Genomic DNA, 16,656 nt, shown 5'->3' with positions numbered 1-16,656 from the left:
TACGTGGAATTTCCAGCTCAGAATCGGACCACTCGGCCCATCTGGTCCACACTAGTGTGTCTGCCCTACAACACCCCTCCTCATCTCCCCCATCACCATCTCCTTCTCCTCCTCTCTCCCTCCTGTGTGTATCTGGTTTCCTCTTAAACCCCTCCCTGCTCTTCACCTCCACCCCTCCCTGTGGGAGTGAGTTCCCCACTCTCCCCCTTTTCTTGGGAAAGAAGCTTCTCCTGAACTCTCTCTGGGATTTATCTGTGACTGTTCTGTTACTAGCCTCCGGATTTGGACTCTCCCCACCCAAAGCATTCATTGCAAAGTCGCTTTACAGTGTCCAGGAAATTCTTACTCCAGTCTTTGACTGAGGCCACCGGTATCCCACTGCCTTTCCGAGACCCTTCCCCCAACACCCACCCCCCCCCCCCCCCCAATTCCTGCTGCCAGATCAATATTAAGTCACTGGCCTAGATCTGTCAAGACACATTTTGACAAATTATCGGCTGCGGTCTGAGTGTGGGCAAACCTTTCTTTCCCAGTTTTAACATATGCACCTTTTAAGCACTCACTGTCTTCATAGGTATTAAATGCAAAGCAAAACAGCTGAGTAAATTAAACTTGAAGACTCTCTCCTGGGGCTCTTTAGCTTCATGGTATTTTGATGCATGAGACAGCTGCTGGCTCTCTCTCTCTCTCCCCCTCTCTCTCTCTCTCACACACACATAAAAAAACATATTTTGCTGCGTTCTAAAAGCTCAAACAACACAAAAAAAATTGCCAGAATAAGCAGAGTTTCCTTTTTGCAATGAGTTGCCGGTTTCCTCCCGAATGCCCACAGCGGATCTGCTGGATGCAGTAACCATGGAGAGGGAGATATTCAAATGTGACTTTGGTTTCTGGTTACCAGGTGCCCAGATGATTGATGGCTTGGGCTCGTTCTCCTCCAGCAGTGTTTGACATCAGTGAATATATTTAAGCTCCAGTGTTAATAGAGCTGATTTCTCTCTCATACGTGGCTGGAAATTTAAATATGAAGAAGAGGGAACAGGGAAATACCCCATTTCTAATTCATCCTGAAACAGTGCATCGAACAAGACAGTCTCCCCACAATCACAGTCAGCTGTGGCTCACTGAGTGAGTGGCAATGGTAGACTGGCAAACTGGTAAACTGGTTTATTATTGTCTCATGTACCAAGGTACAGTTAAAACATTGTCCTGCATGCCATCCACACAGATCATTTCATCACATCAGTGCATTGAGGTAGTACAAGGGAAAACAGTAACAGAATGCAGAATGAAGTGTTACAGAGAAAGTGCAGTGCAGGCAGACAATAAGGTGCAAGGCCATGATGAGGTAGATTGTGAGGTCAAGAGTTCACCTTTATTGTACAAGAGGCCCATTCAAGGATCTGATATCAGCCGAATCGAAGCTGTCACTGAGCCTGGTGGTGCGTGTTCTCAAGCTTGTATCTTCTGCCCGATGGGAGAGGAAGAGAGAATGTCTGGGGTGGGAGAGCTCCTTATGCTGGCTGCTTTACCAAGGCAGCGGGAAGTGTAGACAGAGTCCATGGAGGCGAGGCTGGTTTGTGTGATAGACTGGGCTGTGTCCACAACTCTCTGCAGTTTCTTGTAGTCTCGGGTAGAGCAGTTACCGTACCAGGCCGTGATGCATCTGGATAGGATGCTTTCTATGGCACATCGATAAAAGTTGGTGAGGGTCATTGGGGACAAATTGAATTGGCAGTGCCACAGACACTACCAATCTTTCCCTACATGGGAAAGGAAGAAAACTTCCTCTGTTCTGTTGCAGCTGGCGGTTTGTAAGCTGAACCCATGCGTTGTGACATTGAGGAGAATTCCCTGGAACTGACTCTGTGGGAAGCTGTAATTTCTGGCTTCTTTACGAACCAGCTTCCCGCAGAGGTATCTTCTGGGTAGGACACAGACATTATCATGTTCTGCTTATAAGGAATGGCAATTCCTGGGAATTCAAATCAATTTATCCCAGCTCTTATTCTTCAGGAGACATATATCCTAAACCAGCAACAGCTTTTAAATTAAATGTTGCGTTCACTAAGTATAGGTTTCCCCTTTCCCTCTCCCTCTCAAATTTTCAGCACCAAGTGTGCATCGAACCTTGGTTAAGATGTGCACAGACCTGTGCTGCAGAGAACAGCACAAAGACAGAGGCTCTGGTGAAGCTGCCAGCGGCTGTGCAGGACTGTCAGGGAACACTGATCACATGGGGGTTCTCCCTCTAGATAAGACAGGACTGAGAGATAGAGGTATCCTGACAGTGAAGATAGGCTCTGTGTAGAGATAATATTTCCATTAGCCAGGAAGACCAGAGCTACAAAATAAGATAGTCATTGATAAATCAAATAGAAAATTCTGGAAGAACGTCCTCCGCTAGAGAGTGGTGAGAGAGAGAGAGAGAGAGAGAGACAGAGCAGCTCACTCCCACAAGGAGGGTCACGGTGAGGAACAGAGGAGGCTGAGAAGAGGCTGGATAGACACAGAAGGGAGAGAAAAATAGAAGATAGAAAATGAGGCAAGGCACAGAGGGTTGGGAGGAGGGTAGTGTGGGGTAGGAACATTGCCATAGTGAGGCCGAATGGCCTGTGTCTGGGTGCCCTGCATCCCTTGTCACACTGTTTGCCGGGGAGGGATCACAGTGATTGCAGCGTGGGTGTTAGTAGGAAAATCCAGAGCTGACTCTGCCCTTCTCCTCTTCTGTACCCACACCTCGGACCTGGTAATCCACACGTTACGTCCAGCAGGAGTTTTTTATTTGTGCAGTTCCAGCCCCTCCCTTCTGCCCCTTCAGGAAGGATGTCGAGGGTATAGGGAGGGTGTGGAGGAGGCGTACAGGAGCAGTCCCAGGGTTCAGGCACCCCAGTTTCGCAGAGAAGATGGGGACCCCCTCCTTGGAGCTGAAAAGATCAAGGGGAGATTCAGTGGAGCCGGTGAAGATCAGGGGGGTTTTGATGTTGTGGGTCAGGAGAAGCTGTCTCCAGGGCGGGAGGACACGGAGTAAAGGTTCTGCAGTTGTTATGCCTCTGGGGTCAGTGAAATCAGCACAAACTAACGATTAAACCAGGGATACCTGTGAACAGGGAAGCCATCATTGGACAAGCTCGTTTATTCTGTATTGTGCACACGTTTGGGTAAAATCGACCTTTTAACAGCTGTGGGGAAACTTGTCTCATAGGATCACTAACTCAGCAGTGCTGGAGATGAATGTTGTGATGAAGACTCATGCAACCCTGACACCCCTACCTCTGTCTTCCCCTACTGTGTCAGCTGCTGGACATTTCCAGCTTTCATTGTTTGCATCAAAGGTTCACATTTAACCCTGCTGTGGTTGAGTCTGTTCAATGCAATCATCCTCCTGACTGTCATAAATTCACAGCTCCTGGATACTCTGTGAAGAGCGTGCATTTCTATAGCACCTTTTGCAACCTCTGGATGTCCCAAGGTCCTCCACTAAAGGTGAAGGATGTTTTGAATTGCAGCCACTGTTGTAATGTAGGAAACAGAGCAGCTTGTTTGCACACACCATGCTCCCACCGACGGCAAAGTACAATGGGCAGGTTCACTGCTTATTGTGAATTCTGGCACAGTACTTGGGGAAAGATTTAAAGGGGATCTGAGATTTAAAGGGGATTTTTCACCCAGAGAGTGGTGGGTATGGGGACTGAGCTGCCAGAGGAGGTGGGAGAAGCAGGTACAATTACAACGTTTAAAAGACATTTGGACAGGTACATGGATAGGAAGGGTTTGGAGGGATATGGGCCAAACCCAGGCAAATGTAGATCAGCATCACAGTCAGTATGGACCATGCTGTATAACTCTATGAATCTACACTGAGTGAACGTCCTGCAATTTCTGTCAGCTGAGCCCCACTCGATCTTTTATGTGCACCCAAGGGGGCAGACCGTTAATGGTGGCTTTGACCCTGTAACACACCCTCAGTACCGCACTGGATGAGTCAGTCTCTGGAGCGGGACTTGGGTGCACAACACCTGACCCTGTGTTGTCATTGAGCTCTAACTGCCTGCAATCACATCATCAGTGGGGTTTGGAGTCAGACATTCTAACCAGAACACGAGAGACAAAATGTACCAACACCCCTTGAGTGCATAAACTGGTGAAGGCAGATACAGTATTTTTACACATTCTGATCAATTGTGCGCGGTTCTGGTCGCCCCATTACAGGAAGGATGTGGAGGCTCTGGAGAGGGTGCAGAAGAGGTTCACCAGGATGCTGCCTGGATTAGAGGGCATGAGGTATAAAAAGAGGTTGGACAAACCTGGGTTGTTTTCTCTGGAGCAGCAGAGGCTGAAGGGAGACCTGATAGAAGTTTGTAAGATTATGAGAGGCAGGGATAGAGTAGACAGTCAGAATCTTTTCCCCAGGGTAGAAATGTCAAATACCAGAGGACATGCATTTAAGGTGAGAGGGGGAAAGTTCAAAGGAGATGTGTGGGGCAAGTTCCTTACACAGAGAGTGGTGGGTGCCTGGAATGCGCTGCCAGGGGTGGGGGTGGAGGCAGATATGATGAGGCATTTAAGAGGCTCTTAGAAAGGGACATGAATGTGCAGAGAATGGAGGGAGAGGCAGAAGAGATTGTACTCTTCTACAGTGGGCTCAGCACAGACATGGTGGGCCAAAGGGCCTGTTCCTGTGTTGTGCTGTGTTCTATGTGTGTTAATTAGTGCCATTGTGTTGTTGGAGAAAGTGCCCCGAGTAACATTCAGAATGCCATTTCCAGACAAGAATTGGATTCAATTTTTTAACAATAGTGAAGCACCGACTGTAATTCTTTACAAAGAAAAAAAAACCCCAAGGACAATTCAGAATCTGCCTGATCCGGGTGAATTCCTTCCAAGAGAAGGGTCAACAAGTGACATGGCAGCATTCCTAGTGGGTGCAGTCTGTGCACGCAGGGTGCACCCAAGACAGAAAGGAAACGACAAGTTGTCAGTGGTGTGTAACGGGGATGAAGGTAAGGTCCCAGCGGTGCTGCTGCAGTCTCAGTGCCTGAAGGTCACAGACAGATTGCTGAATCTGGGGGTTAATGCAACTGTGACACTTAGCAGAGTGAGACTGCCTTCAGGCTTTTCCCAGCCAGCATGCTCGCAGATTACAGTGGGAGCACAGAGTAGAAATAAACCTACTTCCCCACGGGCAAAGAGCAAAAATCAGAGGATGAATCACTGCAGGTGGCTCTGGGCAGCTCCGGATGATGCCTGGCACCAGTATCCTCTACAGCCAGGGACCCACATCCAACCTGATGGAGGTTATGGGAGGGTGGGAGGGGAGGGTGGCAGTGATGTCGCTTCAGCAAAGTAACTCTGCCCCAGCTGTGTCGGTGGGGTGTCAATCAATCCTTAGCATCCTGCTGCTGAAACACTAAAGAAGCCACGGTGATTTGGATGTTGATGTGGATGTTGTTAACAAGTCAAAAGGCCTCTGTAAACATATGTGAGATCAAGAAATATCGTTCTGCATATGTTAAAGCACATTATAAAAAGATAGGTGTGTGTGAGGAGAAAAGTTTAAGCAAGAAATATTAAAATATATAAATGTGCACAGTAAAACGAACGTCTGTGTGGCTCTGGGAAAGGAGTAGGGGAGATGGGACAATTGGAAAGGCCTTTCAAACAGACAGCATGGGAACGATGGGCTGAACAGCCTCCTGGATGCTGTAAGATTTAGAGTATATCCCCAGATTGTAATGACTGTAATTAGGCACTTCAACTCCAGAACAAACTATTCCACTGCAGGCTAGAACCACTGGTCAGCTCGTGAGCACTGCCCTCACCTGAGAGTGTGATACTTCCTGTAGTGACCACACATGCAGGGGGCATGTACCCACAGCCCCCGCTCCCCGCTCCCTTGCGCCACAGCAGCTGCTCCTCCTTCTACGCCATCACTAGTTGATCATTAAACCTTTGTCAGCAGGCATCTAACAGAGAGTGTGATTGCTCACTCCTGAGGAAACCACTCACGCACCAAATGAAACCGGTGCAAAGTTAGTGAAAGGAACCAGCAAAGTTTGATGAGTGAATGGAGTAAATATTTTGGGTGTGTTTGACCAGGGTCCATCCATCCTAACTAGTGTTTGACCAGGATCCATCCACCTTAACTAGTGTTTAACCAGGGTCCATCTGTCATCACTGGTATTTGACCAGGGTCCAACTGCCCTAACTAGTGTTTAACCAGGGTCCATCTACCCTAACTGGTGTTTAATCAGGGTCCATCTGTTATCACTGGTGTTTGACCAGGGTCCAACTACCCTAACTAGTGTTTAACCAGGGTCCCACTGTTATCACTGGTGTTTGATCAGGGTCCAACTACCCTAACTAGTGTTTAACCAGGGTCCAACTGTTATCACTGGTGTTTGATCAGGGTCCAACTACCCTAACTAGTGTTTAACCAGAGTCCAACTACCTCACTGGTGTTTGACCAAAGTCCAACTACCCTAACTAGTGCTTAACGATCCAACTACCTCACTGGTGTTCAACCAGCTGTGCCTTTGTTAACACCAACTAAGCCTCTGCACACCCGAGCTCTGGAACTCCCGCAGGCTGACTTGTGACTACACAGAAACATCGGAAATACAAGCAAGAGGAATCTGTTCCACCATTCAATGCAGTCATGGCTGCTCCTCAGTCCCAGTACCATACTCCCACTCCTCATTCCCCTCGATGTCTTTTGCCTCCAGAAATTTATCTATCACCTTATTCAAGCAATGCATGTGACATTTGGAAATTATCTATAAATTATGCAAACCAAAGGTTGTGGAATCACCCCTTGGTGGATCAGTGAGAAGAGGCAGATTGTGTGATACTTTCTTTCGGTCGGTGTCTTGTGACATGAAATGCAAACAGAACCATTGGGCTGTCAGGAACCCAGTGTAGATTGCAGCATTGTCTTTTAAAGCAGAACTGGCAACAGGCAGCATCGCATAATTGGGTGAGAAGTATGTGTTCTGTCACTGGCACTGAACAGGGTCAACAGCACTCGTATTTAGTGCTGCACCCTCATAGTGCCAGAGTACCGGCTTCAATCCTGACTTTGGGTACTGCCTGTGTGGAGTTTGCACGTTCTCTCTGTGACTGCCCAGGTTTCCCCCCACGTCCCAAAGACATGTGAGTTGGCAGATTAATTGGCTGCTGTAAAGTGCCCTTAATGTAGGCGAGTGGTAAAAGAATGGGGAGTTGATGAGCATGTGAGAGGGAATAATTTGCAGGGGTACAGAGATGGTGGGCAGCAGTGATCTAACGAGCCAAATGGCTTCCTCCAGTGTTGTAGTAAGAAGGAGCTCAGTAAGCCTTTGACTCCATCATTTAGGAGAGTCGGTGGAAATGCCCTGATGCTGGGTCTCAATCCAAATCGTCAACAATTCCTTTCTCTGCACAGATAATTAGTAACTGGTTTATTATTGTCACATGTACCGAGGTACAGTGAAAAACTTTGTTTTGCATGCCAGCCATACAGATCATTTCATCACATCAGTACATTGAGGTAGTACAGGGGAAAACAATAACAGAATGCAGAATAAAGTGTTACAATTACAGAGAAAGTGCAGTGCAGGCAGACATAAGGTGCAAGGTCATAACGTGGTAGATTGTGAGGTCAAGAGTCTATTTTATTGTACTAGGGAACTGTTCAATAGTCTTATAACAGCAGGATAGAAGCTGTCCTTGAGCCTGGTGGTACGTGCTTTCAGGCTTTTGCATCTTCTGCCCAATGGGAGGGGGGAGAAGAGAGAATGTCCAGGGTGGGTGGGGTCTTTGATTATGCTGGCTGCTTTACCGAGACAGCAAGAAGTGTAGAGTCCATGGAGGGGAGGCTGGTTTCCGTGATGTGCTGGGCTGCGTCCACAACTCCCTACTGCTCAAGTCACTGAGTTCCTCCAGCAGTCCAATGTTCTGGCTGCCACTGAAATTTGTTTCCATGATAGTGCTAGGATACCAGCCAACAGGTCTACAGACCCAATGAGTCCTGACAGAGGGTCTTGACCCAAAATGTCGACCATCCCTCTGCCTCCACAGATGCTGCCCGACCCGCTGAGTTCCTCCAGAAGTTTGTTTCTTGCTTCAGTCTCTGGTGTCACCAATCTCAGTGAAGGCTGATGTCAGCAGAAATCTGTCTTTTGCCTCTTTTCTCGATCTTCTGTGCCACAACATTGCTCCTCACCTCCTGCAAACATCCCAGGGGAGTGGAGCTAATCCTCAGAACCAAGGGGAACTGCTCACCCCACAGCGTCTGCGCTGCAGAGCCAAGGTCACCCATACCTCGGTGGTCGAGTGGCAACATGCCTGTGGGTGGGCACACTCAGAGGCAGAGGTCCAAAGCATCATTAGGCAAAGAGAGTGGGCCTTACACCCAACATCACAGGGTAACTATCCTCTCCCTTCCCTGCAACCCCACCCCCACCACGCTTCGTCTCTTCTTCCTTTTCCTAGCCTCTTTATCTCTAAGATTTTTTCCTCTCTCTCCTTACTTTGACCCATCCCCCAGTGGATTTGCTCTCCCCTCCTCCCCCACACCTGCCTATCACTATTTCTTACCTGCATCTACCTATCACCACATTGTGCCCACCCCACCTCCCCTCTTTTGTCCACCCATCACTGCTCTGCTTTTCCCTCCTATATATTGGGCTTCCCCTTTTCCTATCTTCAGTCACAAAGAAGGGTCCTGACCCGAAACGTTGACCGCCTGCTTTTCTCCACGGATGCCGCCTGGCCTGCTGAGTTCCTCCAGCATCATCGTGTTTTTTATCCTCTCACCTACCCTCCCACCCCAGACATTCTCTCTTCTCCTCTCTCCCATTGGACAGAAGATCCAAAACCTGGAGAACGCACACAACCAGGCTCAAGGGCAGCTTCTATCCTATTCTTATCAGACTCTGGAATGGACCTCTCATACACTAAAGATGAACTCTTGATCTCCCAATTTACTTTGTCTTGGTCCTTGCACTGCACTGCACTTTCTCTGTAACTGCAACACTGCATTCTGTTTTGGTTTCCATTTGTACTACCTCGATGTACTTATGTATGGAACACTGCAGACAGCTTTTGGTTGTTTGAGAGAAAGAGTATTTAAAGACTAAGATCTGGCACAAAATTTGTGTCCACCAGTGAGCCCTGCCCTCCTGTACACTTCTGAAACCTGGACTATTTATAGCACGCACCTCAAGGCACTGGAAAAATTCCAACAATGCCATCTCCATGACATCATCCAATCCCACTGGAAGGACGTGAACCAATGTCAACGTTCTCTCCCCGTCCGACTGGCCCAGTTTCCTGGCCTCGGTCACACACAGTTGACTACATTGAGTAGGGCACGTAATCCGCATTCCTGACACCAGATTCCTGAAATAGAATCTGTTCTGAGCTCTGTCACAGCCAGAGATTGGCAGCCCTACAGAGGGAAAGGTTCATGGTCTCAGTGAAAAGATGGAACATTCCCACCGACACCTGGGACCCTCCAGCCCATGGCCAGTCAGCGGAGTAGGGGCATCCAGGAAGGTAATGAGAACCTCCAGAATGTGCATTGGGGGCCCACGGAGGGCTTTGTGAGCGCGCAGAGAGAGACTGAGAGCACAACATCAGTGAAGAGGATGACAAAGAGCTGGACAGGAGAGGTGGAGGAGCGAATTCGGGATTGCTTCAAGTCAGCGGACCGGACCACGTTCAAGGATTTGTCCTTAATGAATATGCCACAGTTGTCACTGACTTCATAAAGACATGCGTGGACGAGTGTGTACCCACAAAAACCTTCCAAGTCTTCCCCAACCAGAAGCCCTGGATGAAGCAGGAGATTCATAATCTGCCAAGGTCTGGACCTGTGGCACTTTGGGCTGGTGACCCAGAGTCAGAGATAAAGTTCAGGTCCGAGCTCCAGAAGGCTACCACACTGTCAGGCACCTCCCACCCCATCTGTGGAACAGTCTGTGCTTCCCACATTAGGCACCTCAGAACCCGCAAAACCAGACTGGAAGCAAATCTTCCTCCATCCCGAGGGACTGCTGCGGAAGAAGACCTCCTCCTGTTGAAGAGAGTAAAAGCAACTCACAGGAGGAGAGGACAGCTGGCAGTCGAGTCCACGAATATCTGATCGCATTATTTTTCAGTCTTGGAGAGAAGGAAGTCCTTCCATATAATTGCCATGAGCACAGCACTTTTTATCAATATTTAATTTAGTGAGGAAAGTTCAACTCCCAGTCCTATGACCCTGTTGTCTGCCGGTTTACTGTCGGGATGTTTATCCTCAACGACAGTGGTGCAGGAAGAGGAAAGTATGAGGGGAGAGGGATCCCTGGGCAACCCATGAGTCAGGCACACTGTGTTGTAAAGCAGTCACTAACATACCCAGCATTCCTACACCACGGCCTCCTTTAATGCTAAATATATGACTACGTTTTGTTATTTTAGCTAACTGTGATCAACCTAAATTTAATCTCTGAGACACCTGATCGCCACGCATCTGCTGCTTTCACATACCTCTGTTGTTAATACGTGACTTGTCAAGTAATCCGCTAATCCCTATTGTGGTAAATTGGTCTCTTCTCCATTCATGCCTTGAAGCTTCTTCTCTGTGGTTTCTGCCTTGTCTCCGAGAGTCAAAGAGTCACACAGCACAGAAATAGGCCCTTCGGCCCATTAAATCCATGCCAACCATCAACCACCCATTTACACTAATCCATTTTATTCTCCCCACATCCCTTTCAACTCCCCCCAGATTCTACCCCTCACCCACACACTGGGAGCAATTTACAGCGACCGATTGACCCACCCGCCGGCACGACTTTGGGATGTGGGACGAATCTGGAGCAGGAAGGGGAGACCCAGGGAGAACGTGCAAACTCCACACAGACAGCGCCCAAGGTCAGGAATGAACCTGCATTCCTGGAGCTGTGAGGCAGCAGTTCCACTCACTGTGCCACCCAGATCTTCAGCAGTACCTGGTTTCAGTTTGGAAGGTTCCTTCCATTGACACAACCTGCGCTGAACACAGAGAAATTGCCCTAACACAGGAGTCCGTTACTGCAGTGAGGAGGGAGAATATCCTTGAAGGTTCTTCAAAAGTGGTCACGCAGGTGGAGCTGAAACACAAAACGGGGGTGATCACTTTAAAACTTTATTTATACAGCACAGTAACAGGCCGTCCCGGCCCAACGAGCCCACTCCGCCCATTTAACCCCACACTAACCTACCCATATGTCTTTGGAATGCAGGAGGAAACCGGAGCACCCAGAGGAAACCCAGGCAGACACAGTGAGAATGTACAAACTCCTTACAGACAGCGGCAGAAATTGAACCCGGATCGCTGGCGCTGTAATAGCATCACGCTAACTGCCACAGTACAATGCCGCTGTTTGCTGGGGTTGTACTACAGGTCTCTGAGCAGTCAGCGGGGGACAGAGGAACAGTCGTGGAGGCAGATCACAGGCAGGTGTAACAGGGCTACAGAAGAGAGAATTCCATCTTCCTCATTGGGACGGCCACAGAGTGAAAGGTTTAGATGGGGTGGGAATTTTAAGGTGCATCTAGGAGAGCTGTGAGAGCCAATACTTGGAGATTCCTACCAGGGAAGGGGTGATCCTGGATCTAATCTTCAGGAATGAACATAGAACATTACAGCACAGTACAGGCCCTTCAGCCCACGATGTTGTGCTGACATTTCATCCTGCTCTAAGATCCATCTAACCCTTCTCTCCCACATAGCCCTCCATTTCTCTATCATTCATGTGTCTATCTAAGAGTCTCTTAAATGTCCCTAAAGTATCTGCACCCACAACCTCTGCCGGCAGTGCGTTCCATGCACCCACCACTCTCTGTGTAAAAAACTTACCCCTGACATCCCCCTTATATCTTCCTCCAATCACCTTAAAATTAGGTCCCCTTGTGTTAGCCATTGTCGCCCTGGGAAAAAGTCTTTGACTGTCCACTCGATCTATGCTTCTTAGATTGTAGCTGGGAAGGGGTGGGAGTGTCAGTGGGAGGACATTTCAGAGATAGTGACCGTAACTCTGTAGTTTTAAGGTTGTTGTGGAGAAGGACAAGGAAGGACCGGACATTGAGGTCTTGAATTGGGGGAAGGCTGATTTTATTAGTAGACTGGGTGTAGGTAAGTCGACCAGTGGGAGGAATTCAAAAATGAAATACTAAGAGTTCAGAGCCAGCACGTTCCTGTAATGGTGAAGGCTAAGGCCTCACATGTAGGGCTGAATGAAGAAAAACAAGGTGGTTTCGGGCAGGGTCAGAGAACTGAAAACAGGAGGTGATCTTCAGGACTGAACAATGCGTTGGGGTTTGTTTAAAACATTAGGAAGGTGAAGGAGGGCACAACATGGCAGTGGTGGGCAGGATTAGGAATATCACAAAGCATTTTATTAGTATATTAAGGGCAAGAGAGTAACCAGGAAACTAGTAGGGTCCAGTAGGAACCAAAGAGTGATCAGAGCTTGGAGCTGGAGGACACAGGGGAGGTCTTAAATGAATATGTCTCACTTGTAACTGGAGAAGGAAATTGTAGTTGGAGAAATTGTAGTTGAGTGAGCTCGGCCTTTTCTCTTTGGAGAGAAGGAGGATGAGAGGTGATTTGATAAAGGTGTACAGGATGATAGGAGGCATAGCTCGAGTGGACAGTCAGAGACTTTTTCCCAGGGCGACAATGGCTAACACGAGGGGACAATTTTAAGGTGATTGGAGGAAGGTGTAAGGGGGATGTCAGGGGTAAGTATTTTACACAGAGAGTGGTGGGTGTGTGGAACGCACTGCCGGCAGAGGTTGTGGGGACAGATACATTAGGGACATTTAAAAGACTCTTAGATAGACACATGAATGAAAGAGAAATGGGGGGCTATGTGGGAGGGAAGGGTTAGATAGATCTCAGAGCAGGATGAAATGTTGGCACAACATTGTGGGCCGAAGGGCCTGTACTGTGCTGTAATGTTCTGTGTTCTATGTTAAAGCAGGGATTGGGACATTGGCGTTCTAGAACAAATTACCATTGTAGAGGAGGTATCAGATATCTTGGTGGGCTTTACAGTGGATAAATCCCTGATGAGAGGTAGCCCAAGCTGGTCTGGGAGGCAAGGAAGGAGATTGCGGGGCCCCAACTGATTTTCAAATCTTGCCCACAATGCCAGATCTCAACAAATGAATTTTAAAAACCACAGCAGCCACTTAGTGCACAATCCACAAATGACAAAGTGACCAGTTAATCTGTTGTTGTTGTTGTTGTGATGTTCACTGAGGGGTGAATTGTGCCCAGAACTCCATGCTCCTTTTCCCAGTAATGCCGTGAGATCTTTTGTGTTCAACTGAGGGAACAGGCAGGGCTTCAGTTTAATATCTCATCTGATAAGCAGCATCTACAACAGTGCTGCTCTCTCTCAGCCACGGAGGCACAGTGAACATAAGATAACCCTGCTCATCAAGACTCACAGAGAAACGGGCAAATATTACATTGTACAAATCAAAGTAAACTCCTCCTGGATTTAGGCACATCTTATTTTCCTTACAAGAAAATATCTTTGAACAGTTAACAGTAAATTTATTCTCTGCCTCACCAATTATAAATTAATTGTGGTCATCATTTAAAATGTATTGTTTAATTATCAGTCTCAGTAAAGGTGGACATTAGGGATATAATCTAAATTCACACATTAGTCCATTTAATATCCTGAGTTTTCACAGTAAAGATTATGAACAAAATTGTCAAGAAAGATTCCACCAAGCCTGCCCCTTTGCAGACACCGCAATGGTCATCTCATGGGTTTTCACCTGTTAGTGGTTTGACGTTTTTGGAATATCCTTCAACCCACAACTCAGGCTCAAAGGAGATTTCAGCTGTTGACCCTTTAGATAAACAAAGCCTGAGCTATTCTACAAGCAGGACAGAAATGCTCGAGCTGATGCCCATCGTGGTGTGCGTATCAATATGTGTGCACAAAGTGCGCTGAATCCAAACTGCAATTAGAAGATAAGGCTATTATCTCTCAATGCAAATTAATGAAAGAAGCAGTACACACACCGGGCACTGTGGCTGGCAAACGCATCGGCACATGTAAGGGAAGGAGAGATAGAGTGCCTTTCCAAAGTCAGATGTTGTAGAGCAGAGTATCATTATTAACATTTATTTTTGTTGACATGAGTGAACAGGTGCTTCATGTGGATGTATAATGTTCTCCACTCTCTTGTTTTAGCATCATTGTCAACTCACTTAAGGTAAAAGGCTAAAGGGAATGTTACAGAAAGACTGAAATAAATACTTATATTCAATGCTCTTGCAAGCACCTGGCCAAGGCACAGAGAACAGATTCTGTGCTCAAACTTCAAAGGACAGCTGGACGTATTTCTGCACCACATCCCGGCACAGTATGTAAAGCCGCTGCCTCACAGCTCCAGTGACCTGGGTTCGAGCCTGACCTCCGGTGCTATCTGTGTGGAGTCTGCACGTTCTCCCTGCGACCATGTGGGTTTCCAGGGGTACTCCAGTTTCCTCCCACATCCCAACAACGTGCTGGTTGGGAGGCTGATTGGCCGCTGTAACTTGCCCCTGGAATATAGATGAGGGGTAAAATATGGATAAGGAGAGCTGATGGGGGAATAAAGGGGGAATAGGGTAGAGTTCTAGCTTGATGGGCTGAAGGGCCTGTTTGCAAGCTCTGTGAATTCAGGATGCCCCAGTGCTGTATCACAGAAGCAGGATTTGGTGACGTGTAATCACTGTGATATATGAAACACACCAGCCAATTTGTGCACAGCAAGCTCCCACACTCGGCAATGTGGTAATGACCAGGATATAGTGATGCTGCTTGGGGGTGAATATTAATACATTGCGTCTCCAACATTGCAGCTCTCCCTCAGCAGCTTTGCATGAATCAGGTGGTTCAAGTCTCACTCCAGCCCGGACAGAATCTCAGTGCAGCACCAAGGGGGTGCCGCACTGTAAGGGGTGCCATCTTTTGGATGAGATGTTAAACTAAATCACCAGCCTTTCCCTCAGGTGCATATGATGCTGGTGCACAAGATCAGAGCTCGCAGCTTTGGGAACAGTACATTAACATGGAGTGAGGACTAATTATCACATAGAAGGCAGAATCCGAATAAACGGGGATTTTTCGGATTGGAAGCACATAGCTGGTGGAGTGCCCCAAGGACCAGTCATTAGTCATTAATTATTCACTATCTGTATTATCTGCCTGGACGAGGGGGCAGAGTGTAAGGTATCCAAGTTTGCCGGTGACACTGAAATAAATGAGAGGGCATGTTGTGATGAGGACGTCTGTAAATCTGCAGCAGGATATAGATAGGTTGAGTGAGTGGGTGAGACCTTGGCAAATGGAGTTTAATGTGGGAAGTGTGAGATTATGCACTTGAGTAAGAGGAGTCTAAAGACAGACAGACAGAGACTGCAAAGGAGTGAAGTTCAGAGGGATCTGTGTGTCCTGGTGCATAGATCACAAAAGGTTGCAGGGAAATGCAGCGAGTGTTTGGAGAGGCAAATGGCACTGGCCTTTAGAGCAAAGATATTGGAGTTTAGAAGCAGAGAAGTATTGTTACAATGGTACAGGGTGTTGGTGAGGCCACATTGGGAGTACAGTGCCCAGTTCTGGTCTCCTTATTTAAAAAGGGATTTAGTTGTGTTGGAGGCAGTCCAAAGGAAACTCACCAAAGTGTGGTGAATCTCTGAAATTTTCTAGCCTGGGTGTTTGTGGAAACTGGATCACTGGGTGCAGGGGGAGGAATTTAAAGAGGAAGTAGATACATTTTGAAAGATCAGGGAGCTGAGGGCCTAGGAGAGGAGCTGAGGCCTGGGGTAGATCAACCACCGTGGTCGGCAGTGTGGACTTGAGTGGCCAGATCTGGCTCCTATTTTCTTGTGCTCCGTGAAATATCCTCAACCCCTTCAATGACCCCGCTGATTATTTTACATCTACTTTACGATGTTATCACCCCCTCTGCCAAGAGAAGCTAACCCTTCTCACCTATCGTTCCCTTACTGCTCATCCATTCTATCCTTTCCTTGCATATCGGAACTTTAAGTTTACTTTTATAATTGCATTTAGTTTTATTCTTAACATGAGTTATTGTAGAAATACAGGTTGTCAAGTGGCTCGAAACGATTGGCTAAAACACTGTGATGTTGCTGCCCCACAGGAACTTTTTACACCCGAATGCAAGTTCAAGGAGTCAGTCTACGAGAATTATTATGTGATCTACTCGTCAATGTTGTATCGGCAGCAGGAATCCGGCAGGGCTTGGTACCTGGGCTTCAACAAAGATGGACAAATCATGAAAGGAAACCGTGTGAAGAAAACAAAACCTGCTTCTCATTTTCTGCCCAAACCACTGGAAGGTAATGAGTTCACGCGACAGCCATACAATGGGTCCTGCTAGTCTCCGCGTTGTATAATACGCCCCATCTTCATTACACTTCACTCAAACAGGAGCAGGAGGAGATTGATCTGATTGGAGCCTCAGCTCCACATTCCCGTCCACTCCTGTCCCGACCGTTCATCCCGACCCTCTTACCTTTCAAGAACCGATCAACCACTACCTTAAAAATATCCAAAGCCTCTGCTTCCACCGCCCTTTGAGGAAGAGAGTTCCAAAGACTCACCAGCCTCTGAGAGA

The 16,656-nt window shown here is 47.6% G+C and overlaps 1 protein-coding gene across 4 annotated transcripts in view; it reads left to right on the top strand.

Moving 5' to 3' along the window:
- The window catches only part of fgf14 (fibroblast growth factor 14), a 339,581-nt gene that overhangs the window by 317,847 nt on the left and 5,078 nt on the right, over nt 1-16,656 (top strand). For all 4 annotated transcript variants that reach the window (XM_052026634.1, XM_052026633.1, XM_052026635.1 and 1 more), the window contains one exon: nt 16,180-16,378. In XM_052026634.1, coding sequence (XP_051882594.1) covers nt 16,180-16,378 — 199 coding nt within the window. The remainder of the gene's footprint in view (nt 1-16,179; nt 16,379-16,656) is intronic.

The sequence above is a fragment of the Pristis pectinata genome, chromosome 11, assembly GCF_009764475.1.
Source record: "Pristis pectinata isolate sPriPec2 chromosome 11, sPriPec2.1.pri, whole genome shotgun sequence".
NCBI lineage: Eukaryota > Metazoa > Chordata > Chondrichthyes > Rhinopristiformes > Pristidae > Pristis > Pristis pectinata.
Note: the sequence above shows the minus strand (reverse complement) of the source record. Positions and strands in the feature narration are given on the sequence as shown.